This window comes from Athene noctua, chromosome Z, assembly GCF_965140245.1.
Source record: "Athene noctua chromosome Z, bAthNoc1.hap1.1, whole genome shotgun sequence".
Classification (NCBI taxonomy): domain Eukaryota; kingdom Metazoa; phylum Chordata; class Aves; order Strigiformes; family Strigidae; genus Athene; species Athene noctua.
The window spans coordinates 86,555,675-86,580,400 of NC_134077.1; the positions used below are offsets into that span (position 1 = coordinate 86,555,675).

General features: G+C 36.6%; 1 protein-coding gene across 2 annotated transcripts in view; it reads left to right on the top strand.

Moving 5' to 3' along the window:
• RASA1 (RAS p21 protein activator 1) overlaps window positions 1-24,726 on the top strand; it is a 69,282-nt gene that overhangs the window by 36,463 nt on the left and 8,093 nt on the right. For both annotated transcript variants that reach the window (XM_074932391.1, XM_074932392.1), the window contains exons 10-23: window positions 1,122-1,242; window positions 3,456-3,612; window positions 5,511-5,598; window positions 7,819-7,896; window positions 9,131-9,288; window positions 9,577-9,653; window positions 14,484-14,656; window positions 14,892-15,051; window positions 15,233-15,375; window positions 16,106-16,221; window positions 17,410-17,496; window positions 20,173-20,240; window positions 22,928-23,016; window positions 24,596-24,673. In XM_074932391.1, the coding sequence (XP_074788492.1) occupies window positions 1,122-1,242; window positions 3,456-3,612; window positions 5,511-5,598; window positions 7,819-7,896; window positions 9,131-9,288; window positions 9,577-9,653; window positions 14,484-14,656; window positions 14,892-15,051; window positions 15,233-15,375; window positions 16,106-16,221; window positions 17,410-17,496; window positions 20,173-20,240; window positions 22,928-23,016; window positions 24,596-24,673 (1,593 nt within the window). The remainder of the gene's footprint in view (window positions 1-1,121; window positions 1,243-3,455; window positions 3,613-5,510; window positions 5,599-7,818; window positions 7,897-9,130; window positions 9,289-9,576; window positions 9,654-14,483; window positions 14,657-14,891; window positions 15,052-15,232; window positions 15,376-16,105; window positions 16,222-17,409; window positions 17,497-20,172; window positions 20,241-22,927; window positions 23,017-24,595; window positions 24,674-24,726) is intronic.

The following is a 24,726-nucleotide window of genomic DNA, read 5'->3' on the forward strand; positions in this document are numbered from 1 at the left end:
AACCTATTCAGATATATTTGTGACTTTGCTTAAAAAATTTTGTTGTGGTCAATGGTGCAGTTTTATGTTCAGCTTTGTGTTACCTCCCTTCTGTATACTACCATGCTCTGTGGTTTTGAGGGGAAAAAAATTCTAAAGTTTTGCATCCATTTAGGGTCACATTGACTTCCTGTTTCTAATATGAAATTTACTTAAAAGTATTTGTCACTAGATATGTTGTTTTCTGTGCTCTTCCCTGCCTAGTTTGTTATGGAGATTATCCTGAGCTCATAAACATCTGGATGTTGCTTCCACTGTAGGTCCTCTAATTCTTGTTAGTATTCCCGAAGTGGTTTTCATCTTGCTTTTGTCATGTTGTTCAAAATCATAATTCTTGTAGATACATGGACAGGAAGAAAGATAGAATATTTAGCATGAGCCAGTTCATATGTTGCTTGTCATCTCAGTGCTGTTCTTGTTGCTTGGCAATCCTGCTTTTCATGGTTTTTTCGGCTAAAGAACTTTTGCTGATCAGCTTACTTGGGTAAGGCCAAACTTGGCTTGGCTTTTGGCCATTCACCTTTTGTTACTTGCAATTCCAGGCCCTACAATTTTCTGTGTGAATTTATCATTTTTCTGTTTCCTGTTTCTGCTTTTTTTTATTGTCTTGAGGTCTACTCAGTTAGGACATGTGAGTTCTAGTGAGGTTAATGAGGAACTGTGCAAGTTTGAGTGAGTCGGTTTTAATTGTGATCTGCACCATTCTTGCTGCTTCAGAGTTTATTCATGATTATTCAGTCTCAAAAGCTTTGGTAGAAGAGAGAAGCTAGATAAATCTGTAAAGACTTGTATAAATTTAACAGAAATATCAGTGAAAGATGCTGCTTTTCATTTAATATGAAAAGATACAATGTTGTTGGTCTGTATTGAAAACTTTTCTGTCATAATTCTGGAAATATGGAAATAGTTACATTACATTTCTATCAAAGGTATTGTATGAAAAATTATGTTGCTTTATTAAAATGCATAAGAGAACAGTAATAGTGAGTTGGTAGTATTCAGTAAGATGATCCTGGTTTGCAGCTTCACTTTTTAATGGTGATTTCTCAGCTTAAAATATGTTTTTCTTACATATTTACCAGCACCAAGAACAAGTGCTTAATGATACAGTGGATGGAAAAGAAATCTACAATACAATTCGCCGGAAAACAAAGGACGCTTTTTATAAAAATATTGTCAAGAAAGGTTATCTTCTGAAAAAAAGTGAGTTATGTTTACTTCTATAAATTTTTTTTCTAAAAGAAATGCAGATGTGGATCATAGAATATCTCAAGTTGAAAGGGACCCATAAGGATCATCAAGTCTACCTAAAACTAAACGAGATGGCTAGGAGTGTGGTCTAGATGCTCCTTGAACTCTGCCAGGCTTGGTGCTGTGGCCACCTCCCAGAGGAGCCTGTTCCGGTGACCAACCACCCCCTCAATGAAGAACCTTTTCCTGATGTGCAACCTGAACTTCTCCTGACACAGCTTCATTCCATTTCCTCGTGTCCTATCGCTGGTCACCAGAGAGAGGAGATCAGCACCTGCTCCTCTGCTGCCCGCCTTGAGGAAGGTGTGGATTGTGATGAGGTCACCCATCAGCCTTCTCTTCTGCAAGCTGGAGATACAGATATCGTATCATGGATACTTAGTGAATTTAATGTAAAAGTGGTACTGGAAAGGACAAAATTGAAGTGGGCGAAAGGTTCTAGAAAGTGTGTGAAGAGTATCAAAGATCTCTTTCCTTAAGTAGTACATGAATAGAGTAACATGATACATATAATTACATGCAGTGTGAAAGTGTTAATTGGCAGTTGTTCTGAAAAAAATCAAGAGTGCAGTGCAAAAACTAGGCATCCTTGTCAGTTACCATTCAGACTCATTAAATGAAGTGTATGCTCATAAAAAGTGTTTGTATTTGATATGGAATTCATTAAATTCTAGCTGACAAGAGTAGTTTAGAGCTAGAATGGTATAAACCTGCACATTGGTTGGAGAGCACAGCTCGTTTAATTTTGTTATTCCATGTTAGGTTGTATGTTTTAAATGTTAAAATGTATTTTCTGCTGTACAAGATACATAGTGACTTTCCTTAGGGTTCAAACACTGACACAGTCAATATAACATAAAATGTTGATGACTGCTTGACTCGATATAACCTTGAAGAATTGCCATTTAGCAAGTCTCTGAAGGTCTGAGGAAGCTAGTCCATTACAAAGTGTTGTATTTCTGTTTTTTTTAAATCAACGTTAGCTGAAGCAGAAAAACTTATCAATAATATATAATATGAATATAATAATATCAATAATATAAAATATCAATAATATATAATAATCAGACAATTTCTGCAAATGATGAAGACCGGGACTTAAGGGATAAATTACAGATAATAATCTGGATAGCGACCAAAAGTGAGAAAGAAGGTATGATTTTACATGTAGCCAAATATGAGAGATTTAAAAAAATAAACCACCCAAACTGTAGACCCTCCAAACAGAACAAGGAAAGCATCTCTTTTATTGAGAAGGCTGGTTCTTCGGAGAGAACGTGTAGAGGGATGTCATCGAGTGAGGAATCAAGAATTAATTTAAAACCTTTAGCTAAAAGATGTAATGAGATAATTTAAATGTGCGAGCTGGAGTACTGAATAGGTGTAGAGATGCACACAGCTGCATATGGAACAAATTCAGTAAAATCACTCTTCCATTTAGGAGACAGAGTGTCGTAAGTGGATGTCAGATTTGTCTTTTCAAAACAGTGCTGGTACTCATTTATTGAGGCCCATTGTGGATTTATGATGATCAAAGTAAAAAACTAAGGCTGAAACTGTTTTCTAAGTGGTACTGTGATTATGCATTAATTAGTTGCAGAAAGTTCCCAATCCATTGTAGTTCAGAGAATGTGTTCCAGCCACATCCTTAGATATGGTTGTGTTTGGGACGTGGTTCTAAGTTTGCATATAAGGTATTCCCATTTCTGTTATTCAGCCATACTATTTTAAGATACTGTTAATGTAATCTGTTAAACATCGGTCAGTTTAAGAGTAATTTTCTCATGTCAAGAGTCTGTTTCTTAATTGTAACAAATGTGATCCACAGCATCATTATTTGCAAACTGTGTAGATACAGTCTTAACAATGACAGGAACTCAGTGCCTTGGCAGCTCATATGCACTTGCCTAATCTTGTTGAAATTAGTTAAAATGTTGAAGAGAACTTTTGCATCTCTGCCTGAATCTCTGAAGAGGGTCTAGTTTTAGCCAAATATTGCATAAAATTATGTATACTGATAGAATAATGTAGGTGTGATTGCCTGCACATCATTCTTCTGTTTGCAATTTGACAAAAACTTTACTGCCCTCTTTTGTGTTTTTCATTTACATAATTTACATTTTATTTTAAACAGTATCGTAACTTTTTGCTTGACTCTTCTACAGGTAAAGGAAAAAGATGGAAAAACTTGTACTTTATATTAGAGGGAAATGATGCCCAGCTTATTTATTTTGAAAGTGAAAAAAGAGCCACAAAACCCAAAGGACTCATAGACCTTAGTGTGTGTTCCGTCTACGGAGTACATGACAGTTTGTTTGGCAGGTAGGACACCGCTTTTAATTCTCGTACGTGCAGCATGAGAGTTGGCTGCTGGTTTGAGGCATGTGCAAGACATGGGCAATGTGTTCACAGGGGCTAGTGAACAGTAGCCCTGGCTTGTGTTATTGGTGTGGATTGCAAGGGCACATGCAGGCAGGTGTAACTGGTGAGTAGTAACTTGTTGAGCCATGCCAACTCGTAGTAACATGCTAGCAGCTGTATACTAAGTACTTTGTTAGAAATTTCAGAATTTAGTACTGAAGTTACAGTGTGGTGATTTGAGCTTTTTTGCATTGTCGTTCTTGAATATTGAGTGTATTGATGTTCTACATTTCATTTTACAGACACTAGAGATTATGAACCAAGGGTTTTAATACTTTTGAACCAAAAATTGAAAAAATAATTAAGTCAATTCGAGAAGATCTACATTTTTTGGATAGGTATTTGAAAGCTAACTTACAGACAGTCTGTAAGTGCTTTTCTGTTGAAGAACAAGTGCTTTTGTTAGAGTAGACCACCTTAGTAGTAAACTGGTTCATATAAGTGAATATCTTTAGAAATTGTTTTTTCATAATTACTCAGGTTTTGCATCAAATTTTATTTACTGTAATATTTTGATATTCAAAATATGCCAACTGCAAGGGATGTGATTATCAGCAAAGAAGCTGGAATCAAAAGTCTTTTGAGTATCGTTAGTAATTAACATGAAAGAGTTTACATACTTTTTCATTTGTTGTTACAAAAAAAACCCCTCCACAGTCCTGTATTATGTCATAGAGAAGAAATAAATACACTTAATACTACAAGTGTTAGATAAAACTTCTGTTTATTCCATGGATCTTAATATTTAGTAAAAGCTGATATATAGACAATACCTAGAGGTTTTTTTGTGAAAAAACTTCAAGACAAATGCTTAAAATTAGTGGCATTTCTTAAGCTGCCAGGACTGGTGCTTTTGTTTGATCTGTTGGGGGGTTTATTTGAAAAAATCCATTAGACTAATTGGGTTGACGGGCATAAATGTAGATAAGGAGTACCAGAACAGTAATAAAAAAATTATTGACGTGTTCCTTGTGTAAGTTGGCAATTATGCAGGAAGCTGTGGTGTATATTGTAAACATTTCGGGAGAGTTAAAATTTCTTTGAGCACAGTGTGGAAGGTCATGAATAAAGTGTGCACTTTAGATAGCTTGTAATTGGGCAAAACAAAGTATCTTTTACTTTTTGACAAAGAATGGAGGTACACAAAATGGCAAAGACACTATAATTGCATTTAAGCTTGTAGAGGTTTGTCATGTACATTCACTGATTAACATGCGATACAGTATGTATTATATTGGTTGCAAGAGCAGTGGGACACGTTCAAGTTAGGGGATTCCTTGTGTTCATATTGTTTTCCTGAACTCATAAGAAAACAAATCCTTAATGTATTGTTAATTGATTAGGAACTAATGCTGAACCTCTGCTGCCTTTAAAGTCTTTAGGAATAGTCCTCGTTGACAAGTCCTTTCCATTAGCGGATGGCTTTTTTTGCCTTAAGTCAGCATATATGCCTGTTCAGCACAGACCATTCTAAAAGTTTCTCAATATTCAGAAACAAACTAGCTGTGCTGAAGTGTGGTTTTATTAAAATGACATAATACATTCAATACAAAATCCAGTTTTGAAGGACCTAAGAAATTCTCTAGCTGGAGTTCTTCCTCTTTCCGTGTGTGATGATACTACATGTAGACAAAATAAAATTGATGCAGTGTTCAATGTTCAATACTTCTCACAGACAAACAGCAGAAATGTATTAGTTCAGTGTAAACTTTGTTTTGACACAAATCAACAAGCAAAGGTGTCCGTTAATATTACAAAGATTAATAAAACTTACATTTTTTGTTTTGTTTATTTTTAAGGCCAAACTGTTTTCAGATAGTAGTTCAGCACTTTAGTGAAGAGCATTACATCTTTTACTTTGCAGGCGAAACTCCAGAACAAGCACAGGTGAGAACTTTTGTTCGTAAATACAATTTAAGAAATAATATTTTTTTTGTCCTGTGGTGTTTAACAATAGTGCTCTTTTGAAACAGGAGGCAAGTGTATAGCAAATAGTTAGAGGCTGTGTCAATATTAGCAGGTGTTATAATGGAGTAGTAGCAGATCTGAAAGGGGAATGGTTGGTGCTGAGCATCCAGCACCTACATTAACTGCACTTGAGGGTTTTACTTTTTGGAGAAGTTCCAGTTGGGTCCCATAGTCTAAACTTCCATTATTTTCCATTGTATGTTCTTGTAGAACTTTTTTTTTTTACGTAGTTCAATTCGGAAGAACAATTTACTGTCTAGGACTTTTCATGTCATAAAACAGAACATGGTAAGTGAGAGTTTTCCTTCAAAGGCATATTCCTGATATGAACTAAAATGCTAGTGTTTGTGTGTGCCCAGTGACCAAATTGCATTGAACAGCTGCCATTTGCAGTTACCTGTCCTGTCCGTAAATTGTTGGTAGTTCATAGTCTTGGGCCCCGATCTTGCACAAAAAGTAAGGTTTTCTGGTTTTAGTGGGTGTCCTTTAGTTACTAGCTCTCTAGTGGTTATGTTTGCTGATTAAGAATTGTAGGATAGGAGCCAAATTTTCTGAAATTTACTCACCAGCAGGAGAACATATCTAAGAGAAGGCAGTGTCCTTATTTATTAAGTTTACAGCTCTGAAATCTGTGTTACATCAGAAGTTAAGCTTTGTATTTTATTCTATTTAAATGGAATTAAAGCTGTTTAGAGCACTTGTAATAGACTGCTATTCACCCGAGCACAAAGGCTGTATAAATTCAGTATTCTTCTTGTGCTGTATATAAAGGAAAGCACAAATTTTTGTGTTAATACTAATTTGTTAAAGTTGCTGAGATGACATCAGAATAATGTAGTGCATTTGTCACACAACTCCTAATGCACTGTCTTTGAGAAGCAGCGTGCTGTATACTAATTGAGAATATATACATTGATTTCCACATTCATTACTCTGTACATTCATTTTTGTCACATCTGCAATGTCTTTTGTGTTCTGGAAATTAAAAGAATTAAGAATGTGTAGAAGACAGAATATCCTGTCTTGTTCCCTGAACATTTGGTATAATCTGCTTTTGGTTTTGATCTGCTTAACAGACTGTTCACTGCACTTATACAGAATTGAGTTGGGCTTTTTTTTTTAACATGGCTTTGGCCCTGTAAAGTTTATAGATATTTCTCTTTTGAGAAAGTTCAGCTTTCTTACTCTGTAGCATTTCATATCAGAGTAGCTTTATTTGTATATTAGGGCTCTCTTATAATGTGATAAATAAATATCAAAGCATGCCATCCTATGGAATATATGGCTTGTACAAAACAAAAGCAAATGGAAAATGTAGCCTTACATACTAGTGTCACTGTGCTTACTGTGGCACATTGTTCATTCTTACTGCTGTGAGCTGCAGCATTTAAGGGGAAAGGTTTTCCTGCTATGAGAGAGTATAGAGGCATACTCATTTGTATTAAGAGATTTTTTATGACATTTTTCAATTAGATGGTGGATCTTTGAGATACCGACTTAAGAAGGCTGTTGGTCAAAACTTAATTTTTGTGCTTTGCAAGATCTATACAAAACTCAGTGGTTGGGAATGAGGTTATAACACATCTTTCACCTTCCAAAGGCCCCTTGCAAAGCTCCTCTGCTAACAACTTTCTCATGCTGCAGTGACTCTCCTGTATGCATTTGTGAGCAGACAAAATGGGGAATGATGTGTATATGCTCTGTGTTTTCCTGTTTTTGTTTGAATTGTACACAATATTACAGCTGCATACAGAAGTACTGGAAAGAAAAATCAGGACAGTTTGGCTTGCTAACTGTAATTTTCTCAGAAGCAAACAAGTTTTCCTTCATTTTATATGCTATTTGTAATTTCATGTAATATTACTAGACTGGAAAATTGGTAAAGTTCACACCATATATTCATTAGTAATGCTTGGTGTTTCTAAAAGAAAACTGTTCAGATTTACAAATTCTTTATTAGGTTTTGCTCAGTAAAGATAAGAATTTTGTTTTAATACTCAAACTTGCATACTTTGGAATTACAAAAAACTTTTTTGCCAAACTAAAGGGATAACTTCAGATACTCTTTTTAGATGTGCCTGTTCCACTGCAGGAAGCTGTGTCTGTTTTATTACACTATTCTGCATCCTTCTCTCTTAGGACTGGATGAAAGCTCTGCAGATGTTTTGCAGTTTAAGAAAAACCAGTCCAGGAACATCAAATAAACGTCTACGTCAGGTGAAGCTGATATTATGGGGTTGGCGGTGCATGTGAAGGAATGTTTTGTTTTTTCATTGCAAAATGATACTGATAAATCTCAGAATTTTCCTTTCAACAGTAATAAATCGTGCATATCCTTACCTTCTTTTTTTGGAGTTACACAGTACTTGTGAAACCAGCCAGAATGACTTATACTTTGTTAATAATGTCTCCATACATTAAAAGAAAAATGGCTTTAGGCAATCTGCAGGTGCTTTGCTAGGTATTATTTTTTGCCTACATTTGAGTAAAAGTGTGAAGAAGTCATCATTTGTATCATCTCAACTTTTAAAATTTACCGCATACAGGAATCTTTAAAAATTTGACAGACATGTGACATGTGAATGAAATATGCATTTAATATTATTCATTTTCACTAACAAATGCATGCTGAACCATGCTTGTGGCTTAATATCTCTTGGCCTCTTGAAAGTGCTGTGTTTGCCAGAATTTCCTCAGAGATAGAGGACAGATAGTCATAAATGGGTAAGTTTCTAATGCTTGGAGAATCCCTGATATTTTTGAATGTTAGAAACTTTGCAGTTGTTCTAGCAGACAGTCGAGAAGGGAATAAAATAGGGTGTTTTTCAGGACACACAACTATTCTGTAGTTAACATTAAACGTGTTTGGATACTTCTGAATAAGTAAACTAAGTTAGGTGAATTCACATATGAAGTGGCAGGTGAAATTGGGGGCTTCAAGCTGCAAAAACAAAGCAAAAAGACTGAAAATCTGAAATAATTCTTCAAAAAGCGAAGAAAATTCTCATCTACATAAAGGAATAGAATGTAATATGTTGCACAAGGGAATTGTATGGAATCTGTTAGGAAAGCACCAGATAAGCCATTTTGTTTGGAATCGTCCATGGCTCTTATTCAAGGTGCTAGTCTTTGATTTCAGTAAAACTTTCTGTGCATAGAAAAGTTTGTATTTGCAAATCCCAATGCCTCAAAGGTAATTTTAAAAGAAGAAGACTATATGTCTTAAAAACATGGGCTGGAGATTAATTTTCAGTAATTATTTGAATTACTCTTACTACTTGTGCCTCTTAAAATGTTGTTCCATGCTCTTCTCATGAGGAAATTTTAGTTTGTATTCAGTATTCATATATTAACATTAAGGCTCCGCACAGAGGATAAAACAATTAATTCATGTGCTTTGTATTTCTCTTTTAGCAACGAAAAGTAAATTTTGTGTATTTATTTTTTTTAGGTCAGCAGTCTTATTTTGCATGTAGAAGAAGCCCATACGCTACCAGTAAAGCATTTTACTAATCCGTATTGTAACATCTACCTGAACAGTGTCCAGGTAGCAAAAACACACATCAGGGAAGGGCAGAACCCTGTGTGGTCAGAAGAGTTTGTCTTTGAGTAAGTCTTAATCTTCTTGAATTACTGAATTTCACTCGTAAGTTGCATTGCATTTGAGATTCTTAACACAGTGTACTGTTTTGCATATGCTTTCTAAAAATACTGTATGTATGTTTATGCAGCAGGAACCTTTCAGCCAAATTCTGCATGGGCAGAAGCACCTACGTGTCGTTGTTAATACAAGTGTCTTTGGCTGATAATGAGAACTCACGACTGAAATGAGTTTAGAATAAGCTTAAATGTCAGCCAAGTATAGTATTAATTGAGGCTTTCTGTCTTTTCTCCTAGTGATCTTTCATCTGATATTAATAGATTTGAGATAAGTCTTAGTAACAAAACAAAGAAAAGTAAAGATCCAGATATATGTAAGTATTTTTCTGTAAAAGATGCATATATATTGCAGCAATGATTACTTTGTGTGGTTTTCATTACTCTTGCCAAACTTTGTCACAAGAGAAATAAGTGTATTTTTGTGCTCACCATACTGCTGTGTGTGTATGTTTCGGATATCCTGGTACTGGCTTTCCATGAATGTTTTTACAATGAGAACCTGCATTTTTATTTAGTAATGAAATGCACAGTAATCCAGTCCTGTGTATCTGGTGGCTTTCCTAGCTCTGCTCTAGCACACCCATTGTGTTATGCAATGACTGTGCTTACCAAAAAGCAAGAGGAAAGAGAAGTTGTCAGTATTAGTCCGCTCCATAAAATGCCAAGTTCCATGGAATTTTAAGACTGATTGTATGGAATTCCTTTTCAGTTTTTTTGTTGCTTCCAGTGAGAAAGAGAAAAGAAAGGTGTAGTACTTTCATTTTAAAAAAAAAAAATAATTCTTATCAGTCTCTGGACAAAATTTGTTTTGTTTTCTTTCCATTTTAACCTCATCTGTCTACTTTTCTTGTACCACTCTTGGGCTTAAACCTGAAGTTACCTTTGTATCCAAAGTATGACTTTGAACGGGAAAGGATCCATATTTTCTTCTGCCTTTTACAGCAGTTCCCAATAAATTATTTTCCTGGTTTTACCCAGACAGCTGCTTCTTCAGCTGTGGTTCTGTTTGTGTTCCATCAAATAGCAGGCTGGTAAGATCTATCAGCTTTCTAGAAAATAAAAGGTTTGAAGAACATGGCTTCTGAGCTTTTAAATAGAAAAAAATAAATTTTGGGGGCTTTTTTTAGTTCTCTTCCCACACAGTGTGTTTTAGGTTTGTTTTTTTCCCCATTACTGAAGTTACCTTGTTTCCCACCATACTTGTTCTGGAGCAGCTTCAGCCCCCTCCTTTTTTTTTTTGCTGCCTGCAGGGCAGGATGCTCCCTGCCCCCTTTAAATTTTTTCCAAGATTTGTTTCTTTTCCATTGTGTTCAGAGCTGTCTGTTCCAAAGCCTGTCCATTGCAGTTATTTTCAGTTTGCCTATATTCTGTTTCCAGCTTATTATATATGCCTCAGTGCTGATGTCTTGATAATCTTTTCTTTTTGAGGTTTGTAGAGAAACCTTGACCAAAGTAGAATTACTACTCATTTTGAATTATTTTAAACCTACTTCAATTTCAAACCTCTTTCTCCTTCTTTTGCCTATAAAACTTTCTGCATAGTAATAGGAGGAAATAAGGTACATTCCCTCTGACGGACAAAACAGCTGTAATTGCCATTGTGACCATGTTTTTGCAGTGTTCCTTTATTCATTTGAGCTGGAAAACTGATTATTTGTGTACGTGGGAGTTCTGATTAGTAAAAGGATCCACAAAGAAAATTCTTGAATGGGATACTTTGGTAACTTCTTTAAAAGTGTTTTTGTAGTTTCCTCCTTTCTGTCCAGGTTAAGGAGGTTGTGTTGGCTTTGGATGCATCCACCTGATGGGAGGTGGTAGAAGGTTTCTTCATCTAGGTCAGGAGCAGGACTGGCTGAGTTTCTTAATTACAGTTAGGTACACTCTTGCAGCATAACCCAACAGCCCTTTCATTCTGGGGTAAGGATTAAACTAAGTCTGCTTGAAAGAACACATATTTCTGCTTACATCCCCAGCCCTATTAAGTATGTAAAGTGCAGGAGGAAAACATGAGCTAAAACAGACCTTATCTAACATACCTGTGTGCTGCGTTGAACTCTTCAAAAGCAAGAGAATTGGTTCCTTTCCTGAATGTTCCCTTTTTCAGCCACAGCTGTTAAATGTGAACTACCGTGAAGCAGGAGTCATGTGAAGGTGGTACTATTCAACTTCACAGTTAATTGAGCCAGCTTTTCTGCTTGCTTTTCCCACCATCTAATGTAGATTGAAGGCCCAAACTGTTAATGGTCTCACTGCTTTATATCTTTCATCATAACACACAGGAGTTAAATACCAGAATGATACCAGTGTTAAATACCAATGATGATACCAGCTATTTTTTCAGTATTTTAAAATATTTCCTGAGTTTTCAAGTCTTTGCCTAAAGTTTGCCTATTATGAGTATTCCATAATTATTTCAGTATTTTTTTTCTTAAAAAGTATTTCAAAGACAAATAGTCAGAGGTTATACTGAACAGTTTAGTATCAATTCTATTTAAATTTTTCTTTGTTTCTCCTGTTTCTCCAACTGTAAACTGAATGAGGATTTATTTAAATAAATATGATATGGCTTGGAAAAAATAGAGCCCTAGAATGTATTAGTAGACTTCAGCTGCTTCTACTGCAAGCTGGGATGCTCAGGTGTGATTAGACAGTTAGATTTGTAAATATCTCAAGGTAGTACCTCTCAGTGTTGAACTGGAGTAGAAGTTCTGGTTTGGTTTTGCACCATAATAGTTGGTTCATTTCAAATCAGTTCTTGTTGAAAAAGAAACATTTTTATAATGGCGGTGGTCACCTCATGCAGGCACATCCATAGAGTATGAGACACTGCCTTTCAGGCACAGTTATTGTTTGCAGTAGTGCCAAAGCTTTTTTTTGAAACTGATAGCTGAGACCGTAGGAGGATGAGCTTTGATAACATGACAGTGACGTGTGGCTGCGAAAGGCAGGATTTAGTATGTCCATGTACTGAGCAGTTTCCTCTTTGTCGAGATTTCAAATGGCTTTAATGAATTGGTAATTCGAAATTTTTGAGGGATTTTGTTGATGGCTCCATTTTGTTCTGGCAAGGTTAGACAAAGGCTTCATAGTAAACACGGGTTCGTTTCCAATGTGATGACTGAAACAAACCTAAGTTTGAGCCACTTTTCACTTTAATTTCGAGGTTATAGTTACTGACAATCAAAATACAATCTTGATACTAAATATTATGCCCAAGGTTTCATGAGTTAATAAACCATTAAGAAACCTCAGTCTTACTCCTGTTTTTTTGTACTAGTGTTCATCTTGTAAAATATTGTGATTATTTTTGAATCAAGATCATTGTTGAGAGAATTCTTACCTGTGTTTGGAGAGAGATCAACTGTTGTTTGCTTTGATCGTTCTCTGTATATTTGTTTCTGGTTTAAAATGTGCTAGATTGGGAAGTGTAATTACCCTGAATTTTTCAACTAATAGTGGTTTCTTACTGAAGGTAGCCTATTCAGTGTAAGTTGCTAAATGGGAAAAAGTCTTGTTCCTTTAAAGTTACTGAATATAAATTATGGTAGCAACAGTTCTGCAGTCCTTGTACAGATATTTCTCTTCTGACATTTTTCTTTTTTTTTTAATCAAAGCAAGATTATAGTATATAATAGCTATGAAGTGCTACTATAATGACAGGGCAAAATTAAATCATGAGTTTATTCTAGATCCTGTATTTCATTCACCATTCATCTCGCTCAGATATAGGTGCTTTACACATGCAAGCAAAATATGAAGAAAAACACATTGTTTAGTTGTGGGTACAGGAGCTTTGATGCTGGGGAGAAATATTCTAGGAGAGTCAATTGATTATCTGGTCTAAAGACATAGTCCCATCCATGCTGGTGATAAGTAGCAGGTGGTGATGGATTGGTTTTCACACTACTTGACTGATTTGAAAGCATTCACTTTTGTCATTTTATCAACTTCAAAAAATAGGAACTAGGCAACAGGAATGTCCTGAAGTGAGCATTGTAAACGTGATGTTTTTCTGTTGCAGTGTCAGATAATATCCTGCTATGTATTGCAACACAGGGGCAATGGGAGGTCTACTGGAACTGTTGACAATTTCTCCAAGGCAGTGTGGAATATGAGCTTTGCAGAAATGTGGAAAAAAAAAAAAACCACCCCAAAACACAAAAACAAAACCAACAAAGCTCCTGGGTTTGTTGGTTTTTTGTTTTTTTTAGGGTTTTTTCACATGAGGAACCTAAAAACAGATCTCATGGAGAGGCATGGAAAGAGAGGATGTTTGCTTGAAAGATCTGACTGACAGGCTCAACGTGAAACTTGAACTGTGGACCCCTCTTGAAGCATGGTGGGCGCTTCACAGGCACGGTGGTGCTTCTGGAAGCACCTGGGCCCTTTCTGTGAGAAAGAATTCTGTTCAGAAGTGCCTGTGCCTGCTCCAGATGGGCCTGTGCTCTCGCTGCTGCAGCTTGCTAGCCAGCTGCGGGGCCAGACTTGAGGGGCAGTCCAGGTCATTGCTTGGCAGTTTCAAGGTACCAGCATCACTGAAAAGTGAATTAACAATTTGGCCATTCTTGAGTTGACTTTCATCATTATCTAGGCAGCAGTTTGCCTGGGAATACTTTTTTATGCTATTTGCATAAACTGTTACAGCCTTAACCTGGGAGTTAGTATAAAAGAAATAGATACACCAGTGTTTGGAAAAGCCATAGCTTTTGTGTACCTAATAATAATAAATAGTAAGAAGTAACAAAGTGGTCAGGGAGCACACCTGGTGGTGGTGGTATCTGCCCAAGGGTGGAAAGCTGACAGTGAATTCTGAACATCTGTTTTTAGTTTCTGACTGGACTTACAGTGTAGCACTTTTTTATTCACTACTTGGGTGTTACGAAGAAAACCGTCAATATCCATGTACTGGTTTTGAATGTATATGTATGCATTCTTTACAGAATGTTTCAAATTTCTTCTTCAGTTTACACGAGTCTTAAACCATTGAAGATGGTAAATACATTGATGGCAAAAATCTTGATTATTCTTGTTAGTGCTCTTTTGCTGAAACGAGATGATGTGCTGAAACTAAACTGGGTTTTTATTCAATAGTAGCACTGTTTTGCTGGAGATAACTTACTTGAACAATGCTTTTTTTCCTTAAGTGTTTATGCGTTGCCAATTAAGCCGATTACAGAAAGGACATGCAACAGATGAGTGGTTTCAGCTCAGCTCCAATGTACCATTAAAGGGTATTGAGCCAGGATCTTTGCGTGTTCGAGCACGATACTCTATGGAGAAGATCATGCCAGAAGAGGAGTACAGTGAGTTTAAGGAGGTATGAAGTTGTTTAACTTCCCTTGGCTTGTCTGTCAAAACTCGTTTTTTCTTTCGTGGTTTGTGATCTCAGTAACAGTGCTTGACATATTTAATAATGCTTAATTTAATAATGTTAAATAATATTTATAGTGAGATCTATATATGTCAGTACAGATGTATGACAGCAGTCTTTCCAAAGCTGTTATATGTTAGGAGAAGCTTCTGAGTATTTTAAAATTCTGTTTTTCTTTCAGCTTATACTCCAGAAAGAACTTCATGTAGTCTATGCCTTGTCACACGTTTGTGGACAGGATAGAACACTGTTGGCTGGAATTTTACTGAAGATTTTTCTTCATGAAAAGCTTGAGTCCTTGTTGTTACGAACACTAAATGACAGGGAGATAAGCATGGAAGGTACTGACTAAACTACGCTAAAGTTTACTGGAACTCTGGGTGGGTGGGGAGGGAAGGGCTTTGTCACATTCCTTTTTTTCCTTCCCCTTTAGTTACAACATACAACAAAGTGTTTACACAGCACACTTTTCCCCTGCTTTTTGTTGTCTCAGCTTTTCACTTTGCTTTTTATTTTTTTCAGATGAAGCTACTACCTTGTTTCGTGCCACCACTTTAGCAAGTACACTGATGGAGCAATATATGAAAGCCACAGCAACAAGTTTTGTTCACCACGCACTGAAAGACTCTATATTAAAGATAATGGAGAGCAAGCAGTCCTGTGAGGTGATACCTTGAACTATGTTTTTAAACATTTTTGGTCTGTTGGCACAACTATCTACTGGTTGTTATGTTTATGATTTTTGTATTAGCTTCAGAGACATTTATTAATCTCTCACAACTAAAATTTGTTTACATGAGAAATACAAGAACTGAATTTGTTAAGAGATTTTTATTTTCCTAGATTTTGGCTTTGAACAAAATACATAGAACTTTTAAAGATTTTTTTTAATTAAAATTTGTTTAAATCATCTATTTATTTTTTAGCAATTGTAAGCTGTTACGTAACAGTCACTGAACGTCATGACCTAAGTAACTTCTAATAAATTCATGATATCATAGAAGTCAATGTCTGGACTTGAGTTTTAATTCAAAACTTCATGATGTTATTGATCCTGAAACTGTTTTTAAAATTACCCTCCTAGCTTCTGTGTTTCACTTTACCTTGATTGTGGAAAGGATGGGAGTCCTCAGAAATTTGGATTGAGAGAGACAAAAAAAGGTTGTGCAGATAGATAGTGGTGAATTAAATGACTAGTGTATTGGAACTTAAAACCATTGCTTCTTCACATTTCCTGACTAGCCGTTGAAACAGACTTGGAAATTCTGTAAGAAACTTACAAGCAGCAGAATATTTAATTTACTTTGAAGTGTTATTCAGTGTGGAATGTTATGAAACTATATATGTAGTTCTAGTTAGAAGAAGAAATATAATCTTTTTCTTTTTTTGTTTCAGTTAAATCCCTCAAAGTTAGAAAAAAATGAAGATGTAAACACTAATCTGGCACATCTACTCAGTATACTTTCGGAACTGGTGGAGAAAATATTCATGGCTGCAGAGATACTGCCTCCGTAAGTTTGCACATTTCTGTTCAGATCTGTATTTCAAAATTCCTATTTGTGTGAATTACATTGCACCTCAAAATGATGTTATTACTGGTTTGTTTGCTAGTCTCTCATAAGACTAATGTCTTTAGGGTTGCTGTATGCACACAGAAGAATATAGATGGGTAAAAAATAACACTTTTAATAATTAATAGTACTTTTTGCAAAAGTCTCTGGCTAGCACACGTGCTTTTCTTTGAAGGAGAAGCTACTAGGTCCAAGAGGTCAGGGAGAGAAGAATAATAAAAGTAATCAATCTCATACTTCCACAAAAAGGTAGAAGACAGTAGTAATTAGCAGATAATTACATGTATTTAAGTTGATTACAAATTCTTTCCAGTCCTCCTCCTCCTGAGAAAGACGTGGAATTATTAACAGCATCTTAAAAATACAGTTAGGTAGCAGTAGAATGATACTGTGCTATGATTGCTTCTCTCTGCTAGGGAAATGCAGAGGTTATTTTTTTAATCTTTTTTTTAATTGTTAAAATAATTTGTTTTCATAGTTCAGATTTGAACCATGAAATAAAAGGTAGACAGTACTATCAGTTTTATTTCACTCTCATTAACTTTTAGAGTATGCAAAGTCCTCAATTTTGAGATAACAGAATAGCACAGAATTGTTTCTTTTGTGTTAAGTGTTGGCAACTTTAGCATTAAAAGTTGCACTCCTTTTAAGTATATGATGCAGTTCTCAACATTTTCTGAAGTACGCCAAAATTTCCCATTTTTTATGGGAGAGGACTATTGCTGTGGTTGCTTAACTTTTAAACACCTAACCCTCATTTATGGAAATAGTTGTTTAGTTACGAACAGAAAAATCAGAATTGTCTTTTAGGAAATACTACTTAAGTAACAGTTACAAAACATTTAGTGCACATCATTAATAATCACAAAATTGCATATAGAATTGAGTATTAATGAAGGTTTTTGCTTGCCATTTATAAATCTATTTTTAATATAAATTTATAAATTGACTTTTATAAATTTATTATCTTATAAATTAATTCTTAGTTAAAGTTAATTTAAAGGTTATGTGTAAATTATAGAATTGATAGTAGTTCTGCATCAAGTAGGAGTTTGGTCTAGATCCCTTCTGACCAGCTTTTTTGATTCTGTGTTTAATGGAATGAATGATTAGCTGTTGTTTCTGCAGGACACTGAGGTATATTTATGGGTGCCTACAGAAATCTGTTCAAAACAAGTGGCCAGCTAATACCACCATGAGAACAAGAGTTGTTAGGTAAGTTACTTGTCACTTCATTCTGAAAATAATCTTTTCAAGTCTTGTTGAAGACACACCTCATGTGTTCGTTTCTTCCGTAGGTTATAGCAGTATTTAAGATATTTACGATGCTGAGGCATGATATCCCAATTAAGGATTATGAGTTTACTAGATTCTTAGTCATGCTCTTAGAGCCTTGCCAGAATAAGATGGTGTAGTATCAGTATAGCTTCACTTAATAGTTTTAACTTCAAATTTACTTGTGTTTTGTCAAGTTTTACAAAGTCATCTAAAAGGGCAATTTTCTTTTTCATGCTGGGAAAGAAAAACTACTTTCAAAGCAATAGTTAACCTTTGTGATACCTGTAGAGAGCAATGAGCTCTGAAGATCATGTTCCCGTCATATGTCATCTGGGAAGACTGTGCCTTACCCAGGGACTCTTACGTAGTGTCTGTTAATTGCTGGAGAAGTCTTACACGGTTTAAGATCCATGCCCTTTAAAATGCAGACCCAGCACTGTAAGGAGTTTAATACCTTCTCATAAAGACAATTGGACTGTTGTTAGATTTCTCCAAGGTACCGTCTGTGTTGGGATATATAGTTTTTCTGCATCAGAGAAGGCTCACAGTTGCTGGTTTTGGGCTGATGGTTTTCATCGCTCTGAACCAACACTCTCTGTTGGGTTTCCAGAAACCCGTAATTCCATGCTGTCCCAGTTGAGTTTAATTTGTTTGCTCCAGTCCAATTGTGTTCAAACATTCCAGAACTCCTTCAGAAATGTTGCAGGTAACTGAACTGAATTCCTCTGAACTAGCACCAGCTACAAAAACTCCAGTGTACATTCATAAACCAATGTAATACACAAGTTTTTCCTCTAACGCTGCCCGTTGCCAGTACAGATCAAACAAAAAATTTTGACGAAGGTGTCCTTTTCACACTGAATTTCTAAACACTACTGGAGGTTTTAATGGTATCAGAGCCACATCTTCCCTTTTTTGTGGTGTCTGGTGTGTGTTTTGTGTGGTTAATCTCTCATGGAGGGAGTCTTTCAGAGGATTTGTCTTTGGCTTGCATTTATCATTTTGACACCAAGAAGCCTTATGTCATCCCAGGTACCATGCAGGGGCGTTGTCTTCAAATGGAGGTTTCTCTTACTTTGAGGGGCTAACCTACTGGAAGGCTGTAGAGCTCAGCAGCAAGTACCATCTCTCTCTGTTCCCACCCAGCCACAGAGAGATCCAGGTGGTTTTCCTTAGCGGACACAGCTCACATTCAGGGTTTTCTAGAGGTCTCTCCTGGATGCTATAACTATTGGATCCCTTACCCTTGTGGTGTTGGTCTTCACAAGGGAACACTAGTGATTTCTCTATAGAGTACAGTTTCAGAGCCTTGAGTGATGATGATTAACTTTATTGCACTATTTTTGATCCAAGAAGGATTCAATATTCAGAGGCAGGTGGATGGTTTTTAGATGTCTGAGTATCTTCCCTACTATATCAGTCAGAAGGTGCTGCCATTTCTCTCTGGTTGTAAAACTATGTAGATACTGACTCATTACTAGTTTAGGCAGGTTGACCAGGGTAAGAAGCACTAGATCTTCTGTATCAGCAAGGTCCATGCTAGATTTGTACCTCATTGGCTTTAAACTTCGGGCACTTTTAAAAGAGGAATTGGTGTATGTGCCATGCTTCACATATAGCCAAGAATTGTTGTCTTACCAGCCCATAATTCATGGTTCTTAGAGAAGTAAGAAGCTTTTATAACAGTATATATTAGGTGTCCTGGCCATATGTGTGAACCTCTCTACTTTGTGTGTCATTTTCAAGTAATACGGGTGTTACCATCACTGTGCACTTGTCAACAGGCAAGGTAGTGTAAGGTCCTCTCCTCCTTTTGTAAGTGGTCAGGCTTTGGTATTGTTATAGTGAAAACCAGTCTGCTGATTGTGTCCAGGCACTCCAAAAAAAAAATGAAAGATGACTTAGATTGCTTTAGTTGGTCTATATGTCATTCATTGTATGGCAATTAGCCGGAATTGAGGTTAACCTGAGGTGGATGCTTTTAACAGAAAGTTACATTTTTCTCATGCTACTGAAGGCTGTCCTGGGTTTCTGTTGAATGAGTTCCTAATTATATGGTCAAAACGGAGTGCTTTTCTTCCAGCTTTCTAGGTGGCAACAATTACTTCGTGGTGGAAAGTAGCAGATACCTTATTATTTTTCTACTATAGCATACTGTTACCAGGGTGTGGACCAGCTTAAGCTGAGCGAAGGCTTTGTCACTGCCAAAAGACATGTTCCCTTTGCCCACCTGCTCCTGCGCTCCCCCTTACTTTGGCCTGGGGGAGTGGCTGACTGCAGAGGTGGGTGCCTTGTGGTAGCTGACACCTTAGGGAGGTCAGAGACAAGGGGCTTCTCCTTTCTGAAGCTGGCGTGGCCTGAGATTGGCTTCAGTATGACTTTACATGTGGTTTCAACAGTTCACCTTAATTGGGAAATCAGTTTGCCTATTCTTTCAGCTTTTATCATCATTTAAGTCATTGCATGATAATCTGTCAGTGTTTTCAGAGTGCAGTCTGGTTGGTTGGTGTGTCTCAGATTCCATGCTAACTTGAATCCTTAAAAACTACATACGCGATTTTATGTTAATTCTCTGATTTAATTGAACAAAATACAATTTTCTTCCTATTTCAGTGGCTTTGTTTTCCTTCGACTGATTTGTCCTGCTATCCTGAACCCAAGGATGTTTAATATCATCTCAGGTGACTATATGCTTGTGATTGAATTCATACTTCGTACAGTAGTAGGCATGAAATTACTGTAGTGTCTAACATAGCAGAATAGGAAATTTTTTTGAATGCTGTGTCCAAAGTCCTGTTATCCACATCACTTGACTGACTTCTCCATAAGGCGGGCAGCAGATGCTTTTCACCCTTAAATGTAGGATTGTGGTTATCCCAATTTTAAAGTCCAGAAAAACATGCATTGTGGTATTTGATAATACAGTTTTGAGTTAAAGTCTAGCAATGTGGTATATATTCCAGCAGTGTGAAAAATGTGTGTGATCTTCGAACATCACTTTGAATATAATGCAGTGCCAAAGTTAATGGCTGAAATTCAGTGGTATCTCTTACATGAACAAGATTTATAAAGTTAAAGATGGGCCTGCAGAGCTTGAAATAGGTTTGTGCACCTAGAAAATTATGCTTGAATAACTTGGTTTTGAACTTCCTGCTTAACTTCCAGCCACTGGAGAAGTCTTTACTTTGCCTCAATAAGTAGAGTCAATCTCAAATATGGAATCTTAAAGATGGGGGGCAGTGGCATATAGAAAAGGTGGGTTGTGCAGACTTGAGATGTCATCTTCATGGACTTACAGGCCGTATGTAGGAGCGTTCCCATGGGCTTGCCTAAGTGAGTGTTCTCACTGCATAAAATCTTACCCTGTTTTTTGATGCCCTCTTGGTAGAGTGCATCTCTCGCAGTTAACTACAACAGCAGCAGGGAACGTTCCTGTTTGCAAGACCAGGGTTGCAGAACCTGCTGTACTGGCCTGTGGCACAGCACGGGCTGGTATCAGGTATTATTCTCCCCAGCAACTGGTAGGGGTGACTGGGATGGTGGCACACATCAGGGACCACCTCTGACATGCTGTTGGTGTGGGGCTTTCCTGTTGTGAAGCTCTAATGGTGAGGACATGGATTATCCCACAGCAGTTGCCTTAAGCACCTTGAAATGTTTGTGGGCATTTTTAACTTCTGTGAGAGGAAAAAAGAAAAGGCATAAACTACTGAAAACTCTATTGTGGTTGGACATCTGAGTTGCTTAGCTGTAAAAGTTTGCATGTGTTTTATTGCATTTTTTTTTTCTGGGTTTTTTCCTTGGCAGAGATCACCCCAAGCTAGAGGGCATTTAGTTTTCACTAGCTATTGCTCTTCCTCCTTCCCTCCCTAACAGTTTCTTGAATTTTAGCAGTAAAATGCTGATTTGGAAATAGGAGGAAATCAGATATATGATTCAGAAAAGCCTTTTTTCTTTATTCATAAATAGTTCTTAAGACAATCTAGCATGTTTTCTATCATCTCTCTTTAAGCTATACTAATTGAGAAGGGCTGTGTTGAACAGAAAGTTCCTTTCACCCACTAATCATTTCCATACATGCTTTGGAGAAGGCATTTGAGAAACATGGCCTGGTACACAGTGATCCTTTCTTTAAGATTTCAAGTTGGGTACTTCTTAACTTGGGTTGCACTGTGTCTGCAGGTGTAAAAAGTTACCTGTAAATGAGTAATCCGTTTTAAGCTTGTCTGCTAAAGTCCTGCTCTCATGTACATCCAGCTTGACTACTGCTAAGGTAAACTTACAGACTCTGTGTGGGATGCTCAGAGCTGCTGAGAAAAAGGGATGAGATTGTTAAAGCAAACATTTTTTTTCAGTTAAATCCTTTGTTTCAAGCATCTCTTTGAGGTTTTTTTAAAGTAATTTGCTTCCTTAAATCAGTTCCCCTAAGCCAAAGTTCCAGATTCCAAGGCTAGTAGTGTTTTCCAGCATTGCTGTTTCAAAGGCTTGTATTGTACCAAGCACTAGACACAGTGAACAACTGACATTAGTTGCATAGCTCCAGCTATGCAAGAAAAATAACAACTTAATTTTCATTGGATTTTGAAGGGGGAAGGGAAGAAAGAACAGCAAAAGATCCAGGTACACAATGAAGAGCATTTAACATTATTATGAAAAATTGTAAAATTTAGAGCTTATATAGTAACTGTGTCAGTTTTGGAACACTTCAAACCTGGCTTTCAACCAGGCCATTTACTGTAACTGGAGGGAAAAATAATTTTGTATGATACTACTGTATAATGTCACTTATTGGAAAAGAGGTTTTTAACTAAGTAGTTAATGTAGAGTGTTAAATGTAACATTAAGTACAGCAAGTGACTGTGATTTCATAGAAATAGAAACCACAATTGCATGTAATGTTTGTTCTGTTTTCCTGGTGCCAGTAATTTAAAGTATACTCTGTATAATCTGTCAGAGCCCACTTATGTGGGTATAAATAAATAAGGAAAAAGTTAAACTTGCTGCTTTTTAATTCTATAGGTAATTTTTTTTTATTCTAACAACACATAATCTTCCTTTCAACAGAACTATTTCCTTCGTGTGAAAATGGTTCTTACTTCACCTCTTACTAACACCACTTTATTTTGCATAGTTGTTCTGTATGCAACTATTAGAAAATCAGATGTTCATATTAATATATTTTTGTGGACATCACTAAAGCAACAATGTTACTTCGCCAAGTGACATCTTCCACATACAGTTCTGTTATAATATTAAAAATACTTTGTTCCATGAAAAAATTTGAATTGGGGAAGAGCTTTACTTTCAAGTGACTGCTATTAGTTTCAAAGGGAATGGCCAGTAACTCTCTATTTTGTATTCCTAACAGATTCTCCTTCCCCCACTGCTGCAAGAACGCTGACGCTGGTCGCCAAGTCTGTGCAGAATTTAGCAAATCTGGTTGAATTTGGAGCTAAGGTGAATATAATTTTACGCACACAGAACAGCCTAGAACTGTGTTTCCGGTACATTTCAATGTTCCTATGTAATACATGCAAAAATCTGTTGCCATTTTCTCGTATAAAGCCCGACATGTGGCTGCTTTGTCCTCATCAGCAAGGAGGCCTCGTTACTTCATTTTCTCTGTCCTCTCCATTTAGAGCTAAACAGGGGTTTGTTCTGAACTAGAGCAGTAGCATAAAGCCTGGTCGAATTGGGAAGAGGAGCCATAACCATTTGAGAGAAAGTGAGCTAGAAACTCACACTGATGACTTGGTACATCCCATGAAGACTTTGAATCTGGTGGTAGGAACACCAGTGATGGTCTGTGAAGATAACTGGTGAATGAATGGCCATATCAGTAGGAGTTACCAGAGTGTGATGCAACTATATATTGATGCTGTGATAAACTCAGTAGGCTTTTGATCAAAAGACAGCAGTGGAAGTATGTGGAACATTTTTTTTCCGTTTGGAACAGGAAGGGTAGCAGTCATGCTCCAGTAGTTCCTGCATTAGAGGGGAGAAGTGGGAGAGGAAAGACAGGCAGCCATCCCACCACAACAGAAGTGTCCTTGATGGTAAAACAGGCACATCTTCTGGAATATCCATATCAAAAAAGACAACTAAAAATTGTCTGTGGAATCTGTGATGGGAAAGAATAAATAAATAGATAAAAAGAAGATAAATATTCTGCCTTAAATAGGTGATGGAACTTTTTCTGCAGTTCCACTGATTATTTCATGGCGAAGGGGAGCATCTTTCAGTAATATTGCCATGGTTTTGTACACAACCTTGAAATGCATTCTGCACACATCTTCTATCTGTATATAGTAATTAATTTTCAGAGTGAGGCTAATCAGGCCTAAATTCTTAGCTTGGTACAGATTATCCAATTTTGAAACAAATGAAGAACTGCCAGCCTCTGACTCTTCCCCCTCCCCTACCTTTACCATGCGTTACTCCTTAGATTGGTGTTTTCTGTGGTAGAGCACTTCAGAGCAGCCCCTCTATTTGTACTCACTTTCCTACTGCTGGGCGTAATTAATGTTGTTAATCAGCTTACATATTGCACTAAAAAGCCCCAGATTTTAATAAAGTTTCTATTATAACACTAAGGGAATGACAGCCACAACAGGTGTTGGTTCCTAAGCCAAAATATGATTGAAAAATAAGTCTCTTGACTTAAGTGTAATGAAAGTAACTGCAGGCTGGCATTATAAAGTTATTTCTTTGACTCATGTAACTTAGAATGTAAGCGTTAATGGAAGAACAAGAAAGAAAATTTGTTCATTGCAGCTAGGTATCGAGAGACATTCATCTTAATGCAGATCCATGTCTTATGCATGCGTAAGAAAATTTCTGAATCGGAGATTCTGAATCTTCTGAATACAAGAAGATAGTCTTCTGTCTGCACACCAGACATCGCTTGAAAAAATAAAATCACTCCAGATGATATACTTTGCACTGTCATTTGTCTGACTGTGCTGTGTTCACTTCAGGTATGACAGTGATCTTGGCACTGATTTGTTCTAATGAATGCTTTTTTAAAAATTACCAGGAGCCATATATGGAAGGGGTAAATCCATTCATCAAGAGCAACAAACATCGCATGATCATGTTCTTGGATGAACTTGGGGTAAGTGGTTAAAAAATCTTTACTGAAGGTTCCATAGCAACGTTGTAAATGAA